The sequence below is a fragment of the Camelus ferus genome, chromosome 11 (genome assembly GCF_009834535.1).
Source record: "Camelus ferus isolate YT-003-E chromosome 11, BCGSAC_Cfer_1.0, whole genome shotgun sequence".
NCBI lineage: Eukaryota > Metazoa > Chordata > Mammalia > Artiodactyla > Camelidae > Camelus > Camelus ferus.
In genome coordinates, this window is record NC_045706.1 from 47,548,915 (window position 1) to 47,569,901 (window position 20,987).

The window sequence follows — 20,987 nt, forward strand, 5'->3', positions numbered from 1 at the left end:
TACTATATGACATGAAATTTGGTTTCTTAACAATGACAAAAGACATGACAGATTATAAACAAATACCGATAGTAAAGCTGAAGCTGATAACAATACAACCAGACAAGAGTTTTAAAACTTTAGAATTATGTAGTTAGGTTCATGATATTCTAAACTAGCTGGGTGGGACTTAGACACTAACATCTTTTAGAGAGGATAGTAAATTGCTTCCATTATCGTGTGACCAATTTAATAATTTTGTTTGTCTGAATGTATCCCAGGCTCCTTTTAGAAATTTTTTTTTTTCCCTGCAGCCCCCTGACTTTCTGTTCTAATTTGGATCAGTCACTTTCTACACCTGCTAGAGATCTGTCATTTTCTCCCTGAATTAGAGTCACTAGTTCAGTTTTCCATGTCTTACTGTTTCTGGTTTTTTCCTCCCTTGTATTGTTTGAGTACATTTTCCAGTCATTCCTCAAAAAGGGTTTGTGCAACTTAAATATTCTGGGTTCTTATGCACACAAAAGGGTTTTTATTTTGCCACACATTTTGGATGCATGCAGTATTCTAAGTTAATTTTCTCACTAATTATGAGGCCATTACTTCAATGTTTTCCATGTATCCAGTGATGCTAACAAGTCAGCATCAAGTTAGGTGGAACCCTCACCTCCCTGATGGCCTCAGCTTGTGCATTTTCTGGAATGAGGTGTTTGCTGCTCTTTTCCATCAGTCTGCATGTTACCAGCTGCTTTCTGTCTTCTGGATTTTTTTCCTGATCCTCCAGCATCCATGTATTTGCCATTATGGGCTTATTCCCTGTTGTTTCCCTTGACTAATTTTTTTTAAAGTGACGTTAGATTTGAATTTTGTGAATTTGCCTTTATACTTAATTTTTAAAAAGATGAAAAAAGAAAAAAAAAACACCACACTGTTCGTCCTGAGCCTCAAAATTATTTGACTAATTGTGAAGATAGGATGAATATATTAATGACCACAAATAATAAAGAAACAATAACTATTTACATACAGAAGAAGCTGGTAGAAGGAGGATAAATAAATGAGGTCGGGGAGATGGTAAGAGAAGTACAACATTTTAACTTACTTCTTCCCTCAAAAATAACTTGGTTTTTTATCAATATCAGAACTCTCATTCCTCTTTTTAGTTACATAAGAATTTGGAGGCAAGTAGTAAAGGAATGTGCCATTAACCTTTCTTAAATCACCATAACCTACAATCTAAATAGACTTTAACATCTAGAATCTTAAAGAAATACTGCCAGCAGTGTTTATAATAAATGATACCTTTAAAAATCCCTATATCAGCAGAGAAATTTTATAATGTAAATTGTTCACTTAACTTTAACTGCTACAGATTTTGGCAGACAGTAAAATTAAATGGTGGATGATCACCAGAATATATTACACTTTCTAAGATACTACTGGGTTACTAATACGTTTCAGGAGAAGAAACTTACTCCCAGGTCCTCAGCCTGCTGTGTGGGATTGTTAAGCAACAATACTTTCTTTTCTAATTGACAAAAGAGGAAGTTGTAAATTACCATGAGCTGGAAAATTTAATCTGCAAAATGAAAACAATGTCAGCAGAAATCAGTATGGGCATCTGAGGGCAAGACTTTCCACTTTAAAATTTCTTAGGCCTTTCTTGAACTATATCCTCACTGAGCTGGTCAAACTTCTGATCATCGTTTCTGGATACTCTTTTATTCCATGTGCTCTATTCCCAGCATTGTTCTCCCAACATTTAACATATCCTCTCTTCTTCAGTCAAACAGCCTTTCCTTTCTTCACTGAAGATCTTGAGATACCTACTATGTTGATAGTGTTCCCAAATGCATAGTTTTCACCAAGAGGTGAAATAATCTTTAACTCATGCAATCATGATAAATGACTTACATACTGACTTTACTGAAGAAAATATTTATATCTATTAATAATGCTTGCAGATAGCACTGTCATTTGAAAATGTTGACCTGCTGACAGTATAAATGCAATATTGCCTTATTTTGGCAATAGCTATAGGTACCGTTCACCTAAGAAATGCTTAACTCTTGACTTACTACTCTTATTCTTGCCTTGGAAACCTGGCAATATCATTATGCCAATTTGTGAACACTCCTACCCAACCGGCACTATGTTTGAGGAATCCCAGAAAAATGGGTATAAAAGACAGCTGGGAAGGAGAAGCTTGAAATGAAATGAAACTATTGTCATTTAAGCTCTGCTGTCTGCACCAATTACTTAACACCAAAGTGAATGCGATCTGATTCATACATTCACTTCACATGGTTTATGTTCACTGCAAAGCCAGAAGAAAGAAAATCTGACAGATGTACCACCTCAGCTTATTTTCCATCAACGTGCACCTCAAATTTAGTTTTACAGATGAGTATATAAAAGTTTTACCAGCTCACATCAATAAATATATAACCAGATTCTCCAGTCCACATATAAAGATCTCTACAAAAGTAAAATTAACTGTCTTTACAACTGAGGACTATTAATACATGAAATAGATACTTGTAACAACTGAAGGGAGTTATTTCATTAGTTTCATAAATTTGACTTTCAAGATGGAGTAGAAGGAAGGAGATTCCTGCCAGATAATGGCTATATTTTAAAAAGCATACACTATATTACAGTTCATAAAGTATTTTACAGTAATTGTTATAAAGAGACTTAATTGTTGGATTACCCAAGTGATCATAGCCTAGTCCAGAGCTTCCTCATGACTGCTGTGGAATAAGGGTGTGTTTTAGAGAATTACTGGAGTGTTGAGATATTGATGGGAAGGACCTACGATTGTTTATGACCCCAGAGCTTCTGATCCCCTCTGGCCTTGAATAGCCACTTCTCTCTTCCCAGTGGCCATGCAAATACCATGATTTTAGAAGGCACTAGTCTGTGCTGTTACAAAGAATTCTAGTGCTTAGTCAATTTTTAAATGAATAAAGTCAAAGTCCCCATCCCTTTGGCTTTAAAACAAAAAGATATAGTTTGATATACTATTACTGTATTTGAATAATAATAGGATTACAGGCCTGTTAATTTTTGTTACTGTTTGTTAAAGAAAGAAAAAAAGAAGAAACCACTGAGAGATTTTTCCACTTTTCACAAGACTTCATAGACACCTGGGTGTTTATCTTTCTATTCTCTTGGTGATAGAATCACACTCACATCATGTATTCTGTGAAGGCACATCTTCCCTGAAACATACTTAGATTTGGGGTGGTATTATAATACTTCCTTTAATAAATCTATCAGGCATAAAGCATAATTTTAATCTTATTTTTTTAAATTTAATAAACTATCGGAAAAAATTGGGTTTGACAATAAGTTGCTGAAAGGCAGGGCTCGTGTTTGGGTGACATAGGGGGAAGCATTTACATTGTCCCAACACAGAAGATGGCCAAACCAATTGGTAAAAATCCATCCTTGATTTCCCTTCTGCAAGTACCTTTACTCCCTTGTTGATACTTCTTTTCTCCTGCTCCTCACATCCCCATGTCCTTTTGCTCACAGACCCCAAAGCCCCTCTTGTGCTGGGGAATCTGCCAGTATTAGAGTCTTACTGTGAGGCAAGCTGTTGTCTCCATAGACGCTCAAAGGCCAGTATTGCTCTCTTCCTCTTGCATGGTGACCATCAGGGTGTCTGGGCACAGAATTTAAATTCTGCTCCTTTGATGCTTCTGCCTAAGAAGGTGAATTCAGAGCAAGTGAGGCAAAAGCAGGGGTGAGTTTTGGATTTATTCCAGTGGTAGAAGTATCTGGAATGTGGTGGCAAATGAAAGCACCATCTGTGGGGTTCACTGTCTTAAATGTTATGATGCCAACAAAGGCCTTAAATGCTCACCGAGGGCTGGAATGGCAGCTCAAAAAGATGTGTCTTGGGAATGACCAACTAGTTCCTGCATGCACCATTCCCTACAGACTATTTTCTCTTCTTGTTCTCTAACCTTCTTGTGTGTGTGTGTGTGTGTTTATAGTTAGATTCTGTTGTTTGCAATCTAGAGTTAAAACTGGACTTCATGCCTAATCCTTTTACATATAAGGTATTGTACGCCCTACTTATTCTTACCACATAAAGGCCCATAAAATAAATCTGAATTTGTTTTTTGACAGAAAGTATGTGAAAATAGGATCAGAAAGGTGTGAACTATTTTTCTTTCCAGATAATATCTTCTTTGCCTGGAGAACATACATCTGAGGCTAATAAGAGTTCTACACTTAAAGAATGTACAAGAGCTCTGGAACATCTTTGCATGGTGAACATCCACACAGCTGGTCCAGATTCTCCACTTCCTCTCCCAGTGACCCCTTCTTTTGAACCCATGCCAATTCATCTCTGATATTTTTTAATCTGTCCTTCATTTAGCACTAGCTTCATTGTTTCTACATTTTCCAGATATGGGAATGCTTAAGACCCTCTTGATGATTCTCTGAAATCCATCCTTAAGCCCTCTATATCATTTCCTTCCTTGTCAATAAAATTTCTACCAGTGTCAGAATGTACGATTTTTATTAATAAGGATATTACTAACAATGGCTTTGTAGATTATTCCATGTGCCTCTCTTAGGATCTAACTATATCAAAAGGTGAAAAAAAACCTTTGCATTGTCCAGTGTGTATAGGAAATTTCGGTTTTTATGACATTATTTTTTTCTGACAAGTTTATATTTTCAATAACTTACAATGGCAAGATATGGAAGTACCCTCAGCCTGCTGACTAGCTCTGGACCTATTCAAATCCAGTTCTCTATAGAAGGAAAACAAGTTTTTCATTTAGAAGTTCTGGTAGCTGCTTTCTTCAGTTCACAAAGTTAGTCCAAAGTTCCAAACTCCTGCAGTCACAGAAGCACTTTTGAGACCATGGGATCTTTTTTAAAGAGGCTAAATTGTCATTTAACCTTTGATTTTGGCATCACCAATATGAAGATGCTGATTATCCAGGCTAGCCAAGTGATCTGCAGACAGAAGTGGCTTATTAATGCTCTCTTACTAACCATGCTAAAGGCTGTCAGATTAAGGCTGAAGCCAAATTAAGACAGTATGTAATTTGGAGGCCTGTCTCAGACTGCTACCAAGGGTAGGAAGTTGGCCAGCAACTGTTTCTGAATTTGACGGCACGGCTGCTGTACTTCACAGGGATTTGCTGGAACCGTTAGTGAAATTAAGTTCAGTGGGATCTTTTAATAGACACACTTCGAGAATGGTTCTTCTAAGAAACTCAGTACACAAAAGTCATGATCTCTTGTTCAAAAGTTTGCTAGAGAAACTTTAAAGAGTCTGACCATAAGTTTTCTGAAAATGGCTAATATAAAACTCCAGACGGTAATGAATTACTTCCCTGATCTTTTTCTGCCTCAGCCTTTGACACATTCCACTGCTTTTGAGTTTTTGTTTTCCTACAAACTGAGATGATGGCTTGTTCTCTTGTCTAACTGTAGTAGAATGTGTCACAGTGTAACCTTGTATTGAATTTTAAAATTATAATTGAGAGAAGGACTTGGGTACCTCTACTATGTATAAAAGGCTACTGAGAAATAGAAAGATAAATAAAGGGTGGTAGCTGCCTTTAAGGACGTTACAACCTAGTGGGAGAAACTTGTATGTAAAAGGCTGATTATCATATAAAGTAAAGTGAAATAAGCATGAACTAGAGGACAAGCTCATTCGAGGTGACACAGACAATGGAGCAGTGAATTTGAACTGAAAGGGAATCAGAAGCTCCTTTGCAAAGGAGGTGGCATTTGAGAAGTTAGGAAGAATAATGATCATTTTAGATGGGCAGTAGGGAAGAAAAGGTATTTCACTGCTGGAATAGAATTAGCACAGGTATGTAGGCTAAATTCAAGAGCTGTTTTGTTTTGTTTTTCTGGCTCCTTTTAATCTAGCACCGAAAAGCTCTATGGTAGGCTCTAGGAGAGATGCAAAGAGGAATGATACAACTTTTCTTTTCTCCTATAAGTTACTTTCTATTTTGAAAGAAAAGTCATTTCTCTTTAAGTCTATCTGAAGAGTTCATCAATAGCATATAGCTGCCTAGAACAATATAACTGAGTGGCAAGTCCTTTAAAATCTATAGCACATGACACCAGGAAAAATACAATTTCCAAAGGGAGGAAAGAAAAGTTTCTAGAAGATATGCCAAGTTTCTAATGGTATGTTATGATATGCCATTAATCTGGAGCTATTTTTATGCAAGTAAAATTAGAAACTAATTCTTACGACAAAACATAAAATTCTACTGGACACATAAAATGTCTTGGAGTCATTCTGAGTCACACCTAGTATGCGGACCACTAATTTCCAACCTCTGCTGGACTGTAGAGGGCAAAAGCTGCTGAAACTAAAGCTTCTGTATTTTATTCTACAGCCATTTAAGGTGATAGAATGGAGATGCAGCATCAGGTAAGTAGCATGTTTTAGTTAGGCTACAAAAATGCAGGATATTTATATATGAAAAATGTTAAATGAAAGGGAATTGATATGAGTTACTGACTGCTATTAAAGTTTTTAAAATTATTTTTAGATGTAAAATTTGGGGGGGTAGGTAATTAGGTTTATTTATTTATGTTATTAATGGAGGTACTGGGGATTGAACCCAGGACCTCATGCATGCTAGGCATGCACTCTACCACTAAGCTATCCCCTCGCCCCTAAAATGGTTTTTAGATGAAATTCATCTTAAAAGTCTATCTATTGTTGAAACTGGTCACAAGAAAAAATTACAACAAAATACTGGGAGTCTTTATTGACTCTAAACTCTTTTTAACTGTCTTATTTGTCTTTAAGCAGAAAAAATTGCAGCTATATGACTCTCCTCCATTCTAATAGGGAGAAGATTCACGTTTGGGCCTAAAGGAGCACCTAAAGAATGACCTTTTATTTGCCATCACTACCAGTTGCCAGTGGTGGATGCCAACCCAATGGCTTGGTCAGGTTCATTTACGTGCCTGTTCTGTTTTGGGGGTTTGCAATAGATGCTCTGGGTCCTGCTAATGTCTGAATTGATAGAGCTCATACATCATTCACAAAAAATACTAGGTTAGTCCACTCTTGGTTTAAGTTTTTCCCCAACCTAGTGTGAAAGAACTAAAATTGATACTGAAAATGTAACTTCTAAGCCTTCACATTGCAATCCAGAAGGTCTGTTATTTTACTGAAAAAGCGAACATTTTCTCTCCCCTATCAGGAATTCCTGACAGGTGGAGGGGCTTAGTAACAGGGAAGAATTGGGTGGAATAAAAAATTTCACTTGGAGATTACAATATTACGCCTCGGTCTGAATGAAATGCAGCATCCCAGATGTTGCCTACATTTCACTGAAAACCAATTGCTAGGGTTTATGAACAATGCAAATTCCTGAAATGTAACAGGGCAACCCTGCTTTTTAATGCTGAGAAAACACTTAGAAGATCAAGTCTTGAAAATGTGTTAATGAGCCACAATGATTAAAATCAAAGGTGCAATGTTTGAAAAACATTCTTTGTGATTTAGATGAGTATGGCTGAGGTTTCACCACTGATGACTGTACTTTAAAGGCAAATTTTACGAAGATAAGAAAGCCTCAGTAATACAAACAATTCACAATAGCTCATTATTTTCAGGAAGCAGGGTTAAAATCTGAGAACTGCATAAAAGGAAAAGAAAAGGGAAAAATAGGCCACATTTACAGACCATTCACTTAGTAAAGTATGAACTATTAAGTCTTCATAACGTAAAACATGACATTTCAAATTACTTAATTGATGATTATTTATAAATAATAAGTTCAAGTTAGGAGCAGATGTGAACAAAGATGAACATCTTCTGTTACTTAATTGTGGAGGATAAAATAGTTGGAAGTATTTTTCATAGACAATATCTCTCTGGGAGAGAAAATGCTCACATATTTCAGCTTTGGTTAAGATCAAACTGATCTAATTAGCATTTTCATCTAATTTATTGCCCTGAATTCCCTTTAGTGAGGCACGCTTTTGATAAATTTCAAGGAAAGCTGTTTGGAGAAAAGTTTGAAATTAGACAAATAAATGAAAAATGAGAAGCTTTTTCCAAAGACAAGCCACAAAATTATCTAAAAAACTAAAATGACAAAATTGGAAAGTCATAAACTACATTGTTATATTCGTAAAAAAAAAATAGACTTACAACCCAGGATTATTCTATATTTGCTATATTTAGGGCACAGGACATAATCACCTGGAATATTTCAATTAAAGTTACATAGACTCAATTGGAAGAAAAAAGGATTTCTCTCTTCTGATTGAATGATAATGTAGCTATTTTGGTTAGTTATCTTGTAAGGTCATTATAAATCACATAGATATTGGCAAATTGTAATTAAATATGTAAATAACTTTGCTTAATTTTTTTTTAAATTTCAGATGATCAGAATTGATTGTGAACTGAGTGTTCCCACAACACATTTCACATTCTGGACACTTTAGAATTTCACTTATATTTCTTTGCATATGGCAGATATAGGCTCTATACTATGGAGAATAAAACTGTAAACTTAGTTCCTCATACAGACATTATGACTCTAAGAGTGTGTTCACAGACATTACTCATATGATTACAAAACTGAGACACAGGCAAGATGAAGGAACAACTTTGGTAGACTTAACCTAATCAATTCCCTATAGGACATTTTCACTTGGCTAAAAAGAGAAACCTTGACACATTCTTCTTTTTATTTACAATTCCATTCCCAGAAGGTAGAAAAAAAAATCAGATAACTGTACTTGATTTTGATCAAGTAAAGACTAGTTAAATTTAGTTTAGGGAAGAGATGCTGAACTACTATAATATAATTATCTCCTTAAGCAAGTAAATGTATTGTCATGCCTCACTGATAAAGCAACTATCACGCACCCCATTTGTGACACCAGTGGCTTATGAGGAGCTAGTATAGAAATGTAATATCAAGAGTTGCAACTCCTCCATCTTTCCTTGGTATATGTTCAGCATTTCATTGTTTTAGAAATAGTTTTAAAGAGATAATGAAAAAACTATGTCCTAAGATTCATCAAAGATTTCTGTATCAACATTAGGAAAAGAGCCACACTAATCAATTCTCTACAAACCTAGTTAAGTCTACCTCGTGGTACATCTCTTCAGAATGAGTCTCCAGTGAAGGTAATTCAACTGTTGATAAACTTATCTTTGTTAATTAATTTCAAGGAGCAGCTTCCTCGCCCCCTAAATCACTCATCTTCATCCCTCTACACCTCTCACTAAATAATGTATCTCCAAATATAATACAGCCTATGCACAACAAGAAGAACAATTCTCTAAGTAGGATCACTGATTTCAGTATGAAATTTCAAATATTTTAGGAATCACAGGCCCACTGTCACCCTAGTTTATCAGGTAACTAATAAGAAACATCCAACCTGAGGATTTCCCAGATCATGAATATTTTTCACAAGCAAAAGTTCTGCGTTAATGGCTTCCGAAAATACTTGATTGCCCTCATACAAACTGCATCCATTGTTTCTGAATTCATATGAATTCAAATGCTTCTTTGAACTTTCTTTAAGTTTCCTGGAGATAACATCAATAGCAATGTGAAAATAAGACTGCCATTTTAATGAGTGATTCAAAAACTAACCATTTACTAGCTGATTTTCAAAAACATGGACTTGGGTGCTGCAAACATAACAAATCCTGGTTCCATGTTTCTTAAGTAATCAAAGATGATGTGAAAGAATGAAACACTGTTTTGCAAACAGACTGCAAAGAAGGTAGAGAGTATTTCTGTGGAAACATAGGACAAGTTCGCTCTGCTTAAATAATGTAAACAAAAGCCTGGGAATACTGATCATACAGCTAAAAGAGGATTTGGAAACTATTACCTACTTATCACATTTGGCCTAATTATATCTCCTAACAGCCCTGGCATTCATAATCATTCATAAGTGGCTAAAGGCCTGTAGGTAATTTATATATTGCATATATTTACAAGAAACCTTTTTTCTCCAGTGAAGATATTTACTTCTCAGAGATGAATTTCAAATTACATAACCACAGGATGCAAGCACCTATCAGATAGTAGAGCAATCTATTTCAAAACAAAGAACACAGGCTGAGATCTGTTTTCCACATGCATGAATATTTGACAGCTATGTAGATGCAAATATCAAGAATAAAGCAGCTGTTACTGGGAACAACGACTTACCAGTACTTGTAAGGAAGTTAACATTTCTCATCACACCTTCTGTGTAAGCCCCTGGCTCGTAACTGTCCATTTCACCTGTGACAATGTGAGCAACTCTTGCTGCCCGTCCTCTGATAGCACCTGCAGCTCGGTCTAAATTATCAGCATCCTGGTCTCTCAAGGCTATGATACATTTGTTGACATCTTCTAGGATATGGCTCTCTGTAAGTAAACAGATCAAGTTAGTTTTGTGTTGTTTTTTCTTTTTTAAATCACACAAATTTAGTGTATTATAATTTATGCTAACTTCTGATTGCAGATAAGGTGTAACTGGAATGGAGGACATTGACAATTAAGAAGAAAAAAATACAGACATGATTTTGCTTATATCTCTCTAATGGCATAATGTGTGAAATATAAATTTTACATCTTTATCAGCGATTTTATAGATTAAATCTTATTTTAGATTCTAGTTCCAGTAGATTCAATATTAAATAAAATCTTTGGGGGGGTAATTAGGTTTATTTATTTTTTTATTTTTAATGGAGATCCTGGGGATTGAACCCAGGACCTCGTGCATGCCTAGCACACACTCTACCACTGAGCTATACCCTCCCCTAGATTTGACTTCAGATTTGAGTGATTTACAGGTGTAAATTAAGGAAAAGATTCTAGATTAGAACAAAAATAAAATGTATAATGATAGAATACTTAAAGCAACACTATGCAGACTATGAAACTCTTAAAAAATACTACCTGTCCTAAATATACAGGAAAATAAAACTATGGAGTTCTATGCAAATAATGTACTATATTTAACACAATTACAGAAATCTATAAATTAGCAAAAGATAAAGAATATGAAATATATAATTTTCATATTGTAAAGCAGGACTCTCAGTATATCTGCAAAAAAACCCTTATATATAAAAAGGGCTTTAAAAAGATTGATTGACTTGAAGTAAACGAATCCCAGAGAAATTTGCTCACTCTGAAGAGTATCTCCAGACCTCTCTCTCTTTCCTTCTTTGCATGATTAGGGCATGAAGACAGCAGGGAGTTATTAGTAGAGCACAACAATGTTTTCTTTTTCCATAATGATTAATACTCTCAGGTAAATGTAGTGAGAGGAGCTGAGCAAATATCTGGAATATCAACAAGTACGGGCAATGATATTTCTAAGACACTTAAAGAATACTAAAAAAATGGTTTCTGGTTTTATCAATTGAAACCTCACCCAAAGTATTCTTAAAGACTCTATTCAAAATACACAAAGAAAACAACTACATCAAAAAGTCTTCAGTAATTCCAGAACATATTGTTAACTCTATGTCTCTGTCTCTGTCTCTCTCATTTGCTGACTATCTGTGGGCAAGCTACACAAGACAGGGATTCATAAAGCAATTTCCTTGCAGTCATACCTTCCTCTTACTGTCTAGAGCATAAAATTTAAACTATCAAAGAATATGGTCCCTTGTGAACTTCTTAGACCTGATGTCCACCATTTTTCTGCAGGCCCCTGATGCTCCAGTTATATTTATTTTTTCATTTTCCAAATCTGCCATGTTTTTCCATGTTTCTGTGCCAGTGGGCATATTAGAACCTTGACCTAGACTGCTCTTTTGAGTTCCTGGACCCAATTTCATCATGTTTGTGTGGAGGCTTCCCCATACCAAGAAACAATTCTCTGTACATCAACCGGGTGTCCTGCAATTCAACTCAGTTCTGACACTATCTACCTGGAGATAGCATCTGATTCCACATGTTAGGGGTTCAGTCCCACAAGACTGCTCCTTTCCATACAAATACTACAGATACTAGTCAAAAGCCTATGTTGTTACCTGTGCTTCTGACCAGCTGCTACAGATTGAAGGTTCCCATGACCCCTTCCTTGGACTTCAGATATCAGTCCAAGTTCAGGTTGCTACCTGTACTTCTGACCAACTGGCTATAAATCAGAGGTTCCCTCAACCTCCTTTTCAGGTTCAATTAATTTGCTAGAGCAGGTCACAGAACTCATAGGAACATTTTACTTACCAGAATTAACTTTTATAACTCAGGAAGAGCCAGGCAGAAGAGATGCACATGGCAAGGTATGGGGAAAGCATAGAGCTTCCATGCCCTCTCTAGGTGCACCATGCTTTCCAAATCTCCACGTGTTCACCAGCCTAGAAGCTCTTCTATCCCTGACCTTTCTTTTTTCTTTTTTCTTTTTTTTTTTTATGGAGCCTTCATTACATAGGTATAACTGATCAAATCATTGGCCACTGGTGACTGATTCAGCCTCCAGCCCCTCTACCCTTCTCAGAGGTCAGGGGAAGGAACTCAAAGTTCTAAACCTCTAATCACATAGTTGGTGCCCTGTCAGTTAGCCCCCAGTCTTAGCCACCTGTGGGGTCCCAAAGTCATCTCATTAACATAACAAAGACAGCTTTATGGCCCTCATCATTTAGTGTATTCCAAGGATTTTAGGAGCTTTGAGTCAGAAACAGGAAAAGACTCACTATAAACTTATATAAACCCAGTATTACAATTGCCAATCCCCTCTGGTCTGCTTGCTCAATAACTATTCTTTCAAGACACCAGTTACATGTTCCTTCCTCAGGAAATCCTTGATGACCCAGAACAAGATAAACTTGGTTCCATGCTGTTTGAGATTCCTATAAAATGGTTTATATAGTTTCATTAGAGCATCTCCCTGTATTTTAATGATGTACTAATGAAACTACTTCTCTAGTAGACTGGCAAATATATATGAGTGCAGGAGTTTTATCTTATTCTTTGAGGTGTCTAGTCCTTAGCACAGTACATGGCACCTGCTGGGTTAACAAGAATGTTTGTTGAATGACTAAATGAAGTCTTATAAGATACACTGGGAAACAGTACATTTATTTTGTCTAAATCCTAAATCATGGGTTTTGAACATAGGTAGACACATTCCTATAGCCTTAAAGTCAGTTCATTTAACCCATATTAAGGACAACAAGTTCATTTGCATGAAAAAGATTAAGTAAGGAAAACCTTTGTTATAAATTTACTGGAATTCTAATCTAATCCTTAGCATTCAATTATGAATGTGTCACTGAGGCCTGAAATATATCCAGGCACAGTCCCATCACAACAGAACACACATGTGTAGCATCACCATTGTATCTCCCCTGGAACTGAAATACAAGTTTAAATGTGGGGGTCATAATAACGACCAGTTTTTAAAAAATCCACAGATACACACTCTAATGATACATCAAGAAGCTGTTATTTTCCAAGTATGTTGGTACTTGTGTTAAAAAAAACACAACATATATGTATTCAATGAATGTTTAATCTGTATTCACTAGAGGTGCTGAATTTTAGATTGCTGAGCTGTTTTTGCTCGGTTCTGTAACAGTGAAAAGATACTTAGGAAAGAAAAAACAATGTTCATTCTCGGAAGATTAATTATCTAATAAACTCAGTAATTTCTGTTTAATTAAAAGTGAAATCATAGATGCCACAAACTATTTTTTCCCCAGTGAATTTTGCACAGAAAAAAATACAAAGAATATTCACTAATGATGAAATGTTCACTTCTATAAAACAATGACATATATGCTCACCAATTTATCTTATTATTTTAAGCAGAGAATAAAAATATAGTAAGAACTTTTGTTTTAGAAGTTTGTGTGGTTATTGCTTTAGATTGAGCAACACAATTAGAAGCCATGGTGTTATGTTGAAGAATTATGGACATAAGGTCAAATATGGAAATAAAAACCTTAAGTGAACATACACAATATAATAAACTAGTAAGTGAAATAAATGACGAGAAGCACGTAACTAGACTTTATCTGAAGCAGCTATGCTTAGAATGTTGGAGATGATGACTAAATGATCTTTTGAATTACGAGGATTAAATATAGCACAGAAACATTAGGGAAGGTTTGCAAGATTTCCATTATTGTGACACTTTCCCATTATGCTGAATGTTTTGCAAAATGCCAACAACAATTATTTGCATGAAATTCTAAACATAGAGGGCCAGAAAAAGAAAATTAAAATGTTGGGCACCTCCCACATACACAGTAACTAAATATTAAGCTAATTTCTTAAAAACAATTGTTTCTTTACTATTCATATTTCAAGTGAATTTAAGTAGTTAAAAAGACCCTCACGATAGCTTGAGTTTTTGTCTGGCTGTATGACCCTAAACCTCAGGGAAAGAAAGAAAACACCATGTGTAAAGCTTTCTTTTTTTTTTTTTAAATCATCCTTTTAAAAAAATTTATTGAAATATATCGTGTAAAACTTTCTTCTGATGTATCTTTTAAGTCTTTGCTGATGGGCTGTTTACTTTTTAGACATACTAAAATCATTGGGTGCATTACCTCCAATGTGTTTTTTTCCTCAACTGCAGATGTACTTGGATTAAATAATTACATAATTTGTAAATGAGGTTTAAAAGAAAGAAAATACATTATTATAAACCAAGCACACTCAGAAAACATCTGACCCTTGAACATGCTGGGGTTAATTCATGTCCAACTTATACCTGGCCTTCATAACCCCAGTTCCTCTGCAGACTCAACCAATTTCGGACAGTGGAGCACTGTAGTATTTACTACTGACAAATATCCTTTTATAAGTGGACCTGCGCAGTTCAAACCCGTGTCATTCAAGGGTCAACTGTATTATATGTTTTGAAAGATTGATTGAAGATTTGTCTTAGTAGTTTCAGAGTGACAGCGTAACACTGGATTTGGGGTGAGGGGTGGAATGTCCTAGTGTTACTGCAAATCCTGAAATGTATTACTTTAAGAGCAGAGAATTGCTGAACTACTAGCAACTTCTCTTTTTTTTAATTGAAGTGTAGTTGATTAACAATGTTGTGTTAGTTTCTGGTGTACAGCATATTGATTCAGTTATGCATATATGTACATATTCTTTATCATTATAGGCTTATTACAAGATATTAAATATAGTTCCCTGTGCTAAACAGTAGGACCTTGTTATTTTTTATGTATTTTGTATATAATAGTTTGTATCTGCAAATTCCAAACTCCTCATTTATCTCTCCCCCATTCCCCCCCCCACCCCGGTAACCATAGTTGTTTAACAAAGTAACAGAAACAAAAGCAAAGATAAGCAAATAGGACCTAATTAAACTTATAATCACAGCAAAGGAAGCCAGAAACCACATGAAAACACAATCTATGGAAAGGAGAAAATATTTGCAAATGATGTTATTGACAAGGGCTTAATTTCCAAAACATACAAACACCTTCTACAACTCAATAACAAAAAACAAACCCAATTAAAAAATGGCAGAAGACCTAAACAGACTACTAGAAATTTCTATCAATCATTTTATAGATACACTGAGAAACAAAGGGTGATTTCCATTATGCTGGGAAACAGTAATAAACAGGAAAGTCAAGGAACTGATCTTAGACTACAAGGTATTTTGTTTATTGCATACATCTCTGGGTGACTCCATCTTTGGTCACTGCAGCAAGTATAGCACAATAAGATTTTGAAATGCATTTAAAAATATTCTGTATGATTTTTTCTTAATTCTTCAGTTTTATACAAACAAATCTAGGATTTGCCTCAGGAAAAGGAGAAAATAAAATCCAGAGAGAAGAAATTAATTTTTTTACTTTAGACCTCCAAAGCAGAATTTTATAGATTCATAGCCCAAAGAACAGACCTAAAGTGGAAGCACATTTTATTTGCAAAAGCCACATTTAGTTGAGAGGTAAAAGTTGCTTTCTTTTAATTCCCAAAGCTGGACTTTGAGTATATCAATGGCGAAGCCTGAAGAAATAGAGAGTTTATGCTATAATCCATTGAATGCGGAATAATATACCACCAACTGTACCTGCCTGCCACCCCTCTGCCCCGATATCTGCATATGTAAAATAAAATTCTGCAAAGGGAAGAGGAGAGAAAAGGGTATTTTTCTAAAGAGAAATCTTTTTTCCCTAAAGAGACTGAATTTTAAGTCAAAAGAGTTTGAGTTTCTGAAATTGAAAAGACTAAGGTTAGCAACCCATTGTATATGAGCTCAGAGATCTAACTAATTAATTATAAGAAAATGAGTTTCAATTTGTGCACATCTGGATTGTACCTATAAATTTAAAATTCATTACATAGGGAACTACACAGTAATTCTTCTTTTTTACCAAAACAAACAAACAAACATGAAGTTAAAAAGCCAATGGAATACACTAGCATATGAGTTAATTGTTGTTTATGTATCTATCTAAAGCTGGCCAGAATTTGCTTAGTTCCATCATGACGATTGATCTCAAAAATTAACTAATATCTTGCATAAACATCTGGGCAAGTAGAATTTTGAGAATAAAAAACATATATGTGGCTAAATGTAAAACTTTTTGAAATTTCACATCTCTTTTCTCCTTCCTTAAAACCTTACCTGTCTCCTTTCCTGAATCTAAGTATTACTTTGTTAGAAAATGTAGATGATATAAAAGATGAGGCAAATCCCTGTCTGCAAAGGGTTTACAAGCTAATAAATGAAAAGAATTACTTTCTTTTCCTAATTTTTAATTTTTTTATTGAAGTACAGTTGAGGTAAATATTATATAAGTTGCAGGTGTACAATATAGTGACTCACACTTTGTAAAGGTTATACTCCACTTACAGTTATTATAAAATAGTGGCAAGAATTACTTTTTTTCTTCCCAAAACACAATAGTCAAAATTATCTCATCATTCTATCATTTTAATAGAGTTTTGTTAATCTTTATTACAAAAGTTTGCCCAGTTTCTCTGCACCATTAGCTATTTATTCTTCACTGGCCATTAACCAGCTAAAACTTACCTGACCTACTTCTCACAATAATCAAAAGAAAACTAAAGTTCAAGATTGCTGTTCTCAAACTAGTTCTTTACCAGAGTATACTTATAGGAATTCTATAGTACTTATGCAGGCACAATTCTGTAGGGAAAAAAAAAAAGAAACACAAAAAAGAAGTCACTGAAGCTTTCATACTTCTTTTAGTAAATCTTAAGTAAGTCCTTATAACAATTTCCTCTGTGAAGTAAAGAAATTTATCAAAAGCTTAGAAATACGAAATAAGTACTATTGCCTGTGCTCTCAGTGTCCTGCTGGGCAGACATTGTGAACCAGGCCTATGGGGCAGATACCTAATTCTCCAGTAGTGTGTATCTTTTTCCCATTTGCTATTTACTGTTGGTTAAGATGTTTTACAATTCTGTAGATGCTCATTTTGTTAAACCAGATAGCTATGTAAATGATTCTTGTCACATAATAACACAAAAAATTTTTTATTTGATAGAGATGGAAACAATTTTTGTAAAAAACATAATCCTAAAGGTTATATTTTTATTGCTCTTTTAGAACCATTAGCCAGCTTTTTTCTTAAGTTAGAGATTTTATTTAATCATTCTTTCATTATCCATTTCTCAGTAAACAAGCATTATCATCTACTAACTTCTCAAGTATTTTTTTGTACCTGGGGGAAAACGTAAAGGAAAAATTACAGGTGGAATCATAAAGCTATATGTAAAATGCTAAATATTAAAGCTCCTAGTAGGAAATCTAGGTGGCCTTGAATTTGGAAATAACTTTTTAAATACAACACTGAAGTATAAAAAAAAAAAAAAAGAAAAAATTGATAAATTGGACTTCATAAAAAATTTAAACCTTCTGTTCTATGAAAGATATTGTTAAATGAAAAGATAAGCCACAGATCAGGCAAAAAATATTTGCAGAAAGACTAGTATCCAAAATCTACAAAGAATTATTAAAACTCAATAATAAAAAATATATATATAAATATTAGCAAAAGATCTGACCAGACATCTCAACAAAGAAGACATACAGATGAAAAGTAAGCATATGGTAAGATACTTAACATCACGTATCATCAGGAAAGTACAAATTAAAACAGCAATGAGGTACTACTACATACCTATTAGAATGGCCAAACTTCAGAACCCTGAGAATTCTAAGTACTAATGAGGATGTGGAGCAATAGGAACTCTCATTCATTGCTGGTGGAAATGAAAAATGGTACAGCCACTTTGGAAGACAGTTTGGCAGTTTTTTATAAAACTTAAGATGCTTTTACCATTTGATCCAGCAACTGTGCTTCTTGGAATTAACTCAAATGAGTTAAAAACTTACATCCACACAAAACCTCCACATGATCATTTATTGAAGTTTTGATTATAATTACCAAAACTTGGAAGCAATCAAGATGTCCTTCAAGAGGTGAATGGATAATCAAACTGTGATACATTTATGCAATGGAATAGAAATCAACTATCAAGCTGCAAAAAGACATGGAAGAAATTGAAATGCATTTTGATAATGAAATAAGCCAATATAAAAATGTTACATATGGTAGTATTCCAACTATATGACATTTTGGAAAAGGCAAAACTATGGACACAAGAAACTAATCAATGGTTATCAGGAATTTGGGTTAATAAGGGAGGAATGAATAGATGAAACAGAGGAGATTTTCAGCATAGTAAAACTATTCTGTATGATACTGTCATTATTACATTTATAAAATCCATGGAATTTATAACACACAGTGAACCCTGGTGTAAGCTACAGGACATAATCAATGAATCAATATTGGTTCATCAATTGTAACAACAAAGGAAATTCTTGAAACCTTTAGTATTCAGTGCCAAGTCCACTTTAGACCTTTAACAATGTGTTTAGCTTCTAAGCTAGAAGAAGACTTATAATGTTCAATCTTACATATTTAATAATATTCATTATTTATAGATGTCTACAATCAATGCAGCAGAAATTCTGAACATTCTTCAGTTTTCCAAGAATATAACTAAGAATAAGCTTGATTCTTTCCTCAACTCTCCTAGCTTTCACACAGTACACATCATCACATAGATGATCTCTGATCATCAATTTGCTTGCGTTTTTAACAAATAACTTTGGAATGCCTGTTTTCCAGGCAATAAGCAACATATACAGATTATTTCATTAAGTTTTTGTAACAATCCTAACAGTCAGGTCTCTTACATATCAGTTTTAAAGATGAAGAATTCAAGGCTTTGAGCAGAAATATATCTTTCCAAAATTCATAGTTACAGTACTTGAGCTATAACTCAAAACCAAGCTTGTCCCACCTACTAAGGTCCTACAAATGCTAAGATCTCACCTGGCTTTAAAATACAGTGATTCTATAATTATATTATTCAGCTATCCCAAATATACAGTGGGAAGGAGAAATTATAGTTTTAAAATATTTTCTAAATTGTATAAAAATGGTTTGTAATATTATGTAGCTAAATGCATTCTAAGTTTTCACATTAATTTTAATTGGGCATGAAATATTATCTAAGCATATTTAGAGGGATAGTTTTAATTCCACAAAACTCACATGGACAGTGCTCTAGTAATGTCAGTATTCTGGATCTGTACAGAGACGTCACAGCTAGCAGGAACCTAAAGTATTCTAGAGACAACATTAGAGAAGATGGCCTAAGAAGTAGTTAGCAAATGAAGTTTAATGCCTCAGCCATTTAGCTACCCAGATGTAGGAGCAAAAGTCTAGGTTATTCTGTTTTATGCTGCCCTTATCTTGACAAAATAAACAAACAGAAAAAGTAAACCAAACCTTAGGCATTCTCATTCAGCCCATACTTTCTTCCACTGACTCTTCTTAGACTGAGCTCTTTCATGTTAATTGTCCCATAGACTAAGAACCCATTAACATCTAATATCAAAGTACTGGGCTGAAAAAATAGCTTTGAGGATATTACCAGACTGAACATCAGGACTGTCAGCAGGAACAGACAGTAGTGAGCAATTCTTCCATATTATGCAATAAAACCATTCGATTTCTGCACACTGGATGCTAATGTTGGATGTTACTGGATACTCTTGTTAAAAAAACAGTCAGTATTCATTTGGGTGCTATTCCTTGCTTATAGTTCAAAATACAGAACAATTTGGGTGTCCAATTATGAAATTTGTGTTTTTGGGCACAGAGATAAGAAAATCCTGGTACTATTCTTAATGACCTCCTTGAAGTATATGACATATATAGTTGAACAGAAATCCAAAGAATAAAGTACGTAAAAAGGAAATGTAGAGATAAAATTAGTAACAAATGAGCTGTTTAAAACCTGGCAAATTTAATTTATTTTTTCTTTTCTTTTCCTGAATATTAAGTATGCAGTTTGGTTATTTCAATTAGCTATTAAAAAGGACAAGACTGTTACTGGATATATGCCTTAAGGAAGTTCAATCCCTAGTCAATAAATTTATATTAAACTCAATACACTGTTCTTTTGTTGACATATTTCTCTTATATTTTGCTCTAAGATGTACAAAAAAGCATGAAGTAAACCCCTCTCCAAGGCACAAATTTTCTTTATCAGTCTCAATAGTAATTGTTCCAAAGAACCTATTAAAATCTGGAATTTCCCACACACATGACAAAGTCCGTGAGGTTATAAGCAAATCCTAGGTGTGATTTCTTATCCCCAAATCAGTGTAATTCACAAAATATTCTTGGTCAACATGGTTGTTTCTAACAACCTACAAAACTACATGTAACTGGACAGTAAATTATAAGGACTGATAAAAAGTGAAGGGTAAAGATAGTGCTTAAAATATACAGGTACTGGGGGAGCACGTACTTAGCATGCACGAGGTCCTGGGTTCAATCCCTGGTACCTCTATTTAAAAAAATAAACCTAATTAACTCCCCCCTCCACCCCCCCCAATATGTATACAGGTACCATCTTCCAGGGAACTCAGTATACTTCACATTAACTCAGATTTCTAGAGTCTGTGCCTGTTATTTACCTCTCGGTGGA

At 34.6% G+C, this 20,987-nt stretch overlaps 1 protein-coding gene across 7 annotated transcripts in view; it reads right to left on the reverse strand.

Moving 5' to 3' along the window:
* Nucleotides 1–20,987, reverse strand: part of CTNNA3 (catenin alpha 3) — a 1,348,033-nt gene that overhangs the window by 351,076 nt on the left and 975,970 nt on the right. For all 7 annotated transcript variants that reach the window (XM_032491499.1, XM_032491498.1, XM_032491494.1 and 4 more), the window contains one exon: nucleotides 10,182–10,382. In XM_032491499.1, coding sequence (XP_032347390.1) covers nucleotides 10,182–10,382 — 201 coding nt within the window. The remainder of the gene's footprint in view (nucleotides 1–10,181; nucleotides 10,383–20,987) is intronic.